At 60.8% G+C, this 2,027-nt stretch overlaps 1 protein-coding gene across 1 annotated transcript in view; it reads right to left on the minus strand.

The window, feature by feature from the left end:
- The window catches only part of SLC39A14 (solute carrier family 39 (zinc transporter), member 14), a 6,883-nt gene that overhangs the window by 1,116 nt on the left and 3,740 nt on the right, over nt 1-2,027 (minus strand). Inside the window, 4 exon segments of the mRNA XM_010136486.1 lie at nt 8-148; nt 369-554; nt 645-767; nt 1,285-1,507. Of these exon segments, the coding sequence (XP_010134788.1) occupies nt 8-148; nt 369-554; nt 645-767; nt 1,285-1,507 (673 nt within the window).

Here is a 2,027-nt window from a genome sequence, read left to right on the forward strand (position 1 = left end):
CGGAGACGGTGAAGGAGGCCCCGATGGCCAGCCCGTCGATGAAGTTGTGGAGGCCGTCACTGAGGGTGATCATCCAGGCCAGCGTGCCAATGTCGGAGTACCGCACCTCCTTCAGCCAGTAACACGCGCTCTGCGAGGCCTGGAGGTCCTGCCACGGCACCCCCACGGCGGGGACTCAGCTCCCAGATCGCCTGGGGGGGTCCCGCTCTCTCCATCCACCCCTTAAATACACATGAAGCTCGACCCAAGCTCTTTCCTTTCCACCACCCACCCAGGGCTTTCTCAGGGAGGTGCGACGGGCCTCAAAACTGCTCTTCATCATCCACAAGCAGGTTTTTTTCCATCTCCCCACCCACGACCTCACTAACCTGGACAGAGAGGGAGCCCACCACGACCTTCTCATCCCCAGAGGGGTTCTTGCTCTCCAACTCGCCGGTTATGTGTGGGATCATATGGTCCAGGTCCCCGTTCTGCAACTTCTCGGTCACCCCCTCCTCCTGGTCCTTCTTGGAGGGCAGCGCCTCGGGGCCATAGTGGCTGTGCCCGTGGTGGTGCTGCAGGAGAGGGCGGGCGGTTCACGGGGGTTTTGGCCACCCCTGAAAGTCGTGCCGCTTCCCACCCGAGCAGCCCCTGCTCAGCCTCACCTGGTCCTTCTGCTTCAGGAGCATCTTCAGGATCTTCTCAGTGAAGAAGAAGAGGTAGAAGCCTCCGAATACCACGGCGGATTTGGAAACATAATAATCTTCTTGAGGGTTGAATCCAAACGCCTGCAGGTGAAAGGGGACAAGTGACAGGAGTGAGGCACAGCCCCTGGCCACATCCTACATCTGCCTTCACGCTGGCACCTCTGGGACAACTTCTGACCTCTCTAAGCTCAAGAACATGCCTTCGTGCACCTTTCACATCCCTCACTCCCCCAGCCAAGCCGGCTGCACCCCAGGGGCACTGGATCCACCGCCCCATGCCAGGGCAGAGATGCTAAAAGCAGCCACAGAAAGTCTCCGGTGTCTCGACACAGTGGTGACCTGCTCGCAGGGCTAGAGAGGGCAAGGAACCGGCATTTCTCTGCCTGAAGCAGAGCGGAGGTCTCCCTGGAGCAACTCCCTTCCAAACAGGGGCGAAACACCAGCTCCACCTGCGATCCCGAGGGGCTTCCAGCCTCCATACCTCAACTCTTGGCTCCCCTCTGGCGCCGCCTTCCCCTTCTCCAGCCAGCGAGCGCCCAGTGAGAGAGAAACAGCCCCCGAGAGAGAAAGAAGGACGGACCGACGGTCCTCACCCTACCTCGGGAATGAGCTGGAAGAGGGCGTTGGAGTAGAGAGTTCCAATCGCCAGAGCTATGAAGTAGAGGAGCAGCCGCTTGTAAAAGGTCTTCTTCATGAAGGGCACCACGCTGGCTCCCACCAGCGAGCAGAGGGAGATGACGGTCACGCAGAGGAAACCGTAACCCGTAGAGGACCAGCCGCTTGTAAAAGGTCTTCTTCATGAAGGGCACCACGCTGGCTCCCACCAGCGAGCAGAGGGAGATGACGGTCACGCAGAGGAAACCGTAACCCCAGACTGCGGCGTGCGTGCCAAACCCACCCCGGGGGGAACGGGACGAGGGCAGGGAGAGGAGATCAACGTGGGGAAGGGAAGTGGGGGGGAAGGAGTACACCGAAAGGAAAGAGAGAGGAGGGAGAGGGGGGAGAGAAGAGGACATTCATTAGTGATTGCTTGTTCATCAGCGTTGGTTCGAGAGGGTGAGCCCGGTGCTGTGTGGCTTTGGGAACAGCGCTGGGGAGGGTCGGAGCCCCCTGGAGCAAGCGGCTCTTTTAAGCACTGTGCTGGGGCTAAGTTTGGCAGCCAGGACCCCACTCAGGGGACCCAGGGCAGCTGTTCCAGTGCCACAAAGCACCGAGGTCCCCCTCGAGCATCTCGTACGCTCCATCCTCGCCCTGCAGCTCGAAGAGACACAGCCAGTCCCGCAAGGCATGAGATGCTCCGACGGGACGGGACGGCGAGGGTGGAGCGTACGGCACGGCCGG

The sequence above is a fragment of the Buceros rhinoceros genome, unplaced genomic scaffold, assembly GCF_000710305.1.
Source record: "Buceros rhinoceros silvestris isolate BGI_N320 unplaced genomic scaffold, ASM71030v1 scaffold25735, whole genome shotgun sequence".
In the NCBI taxonomy this organism is placed as follows: domain Eukaryota; kingdom Metazoa; phylum Chordata; class Aves; order Bucerotiformes; family Bucerotidae; genus Buceros; species Buceros rhinoceros.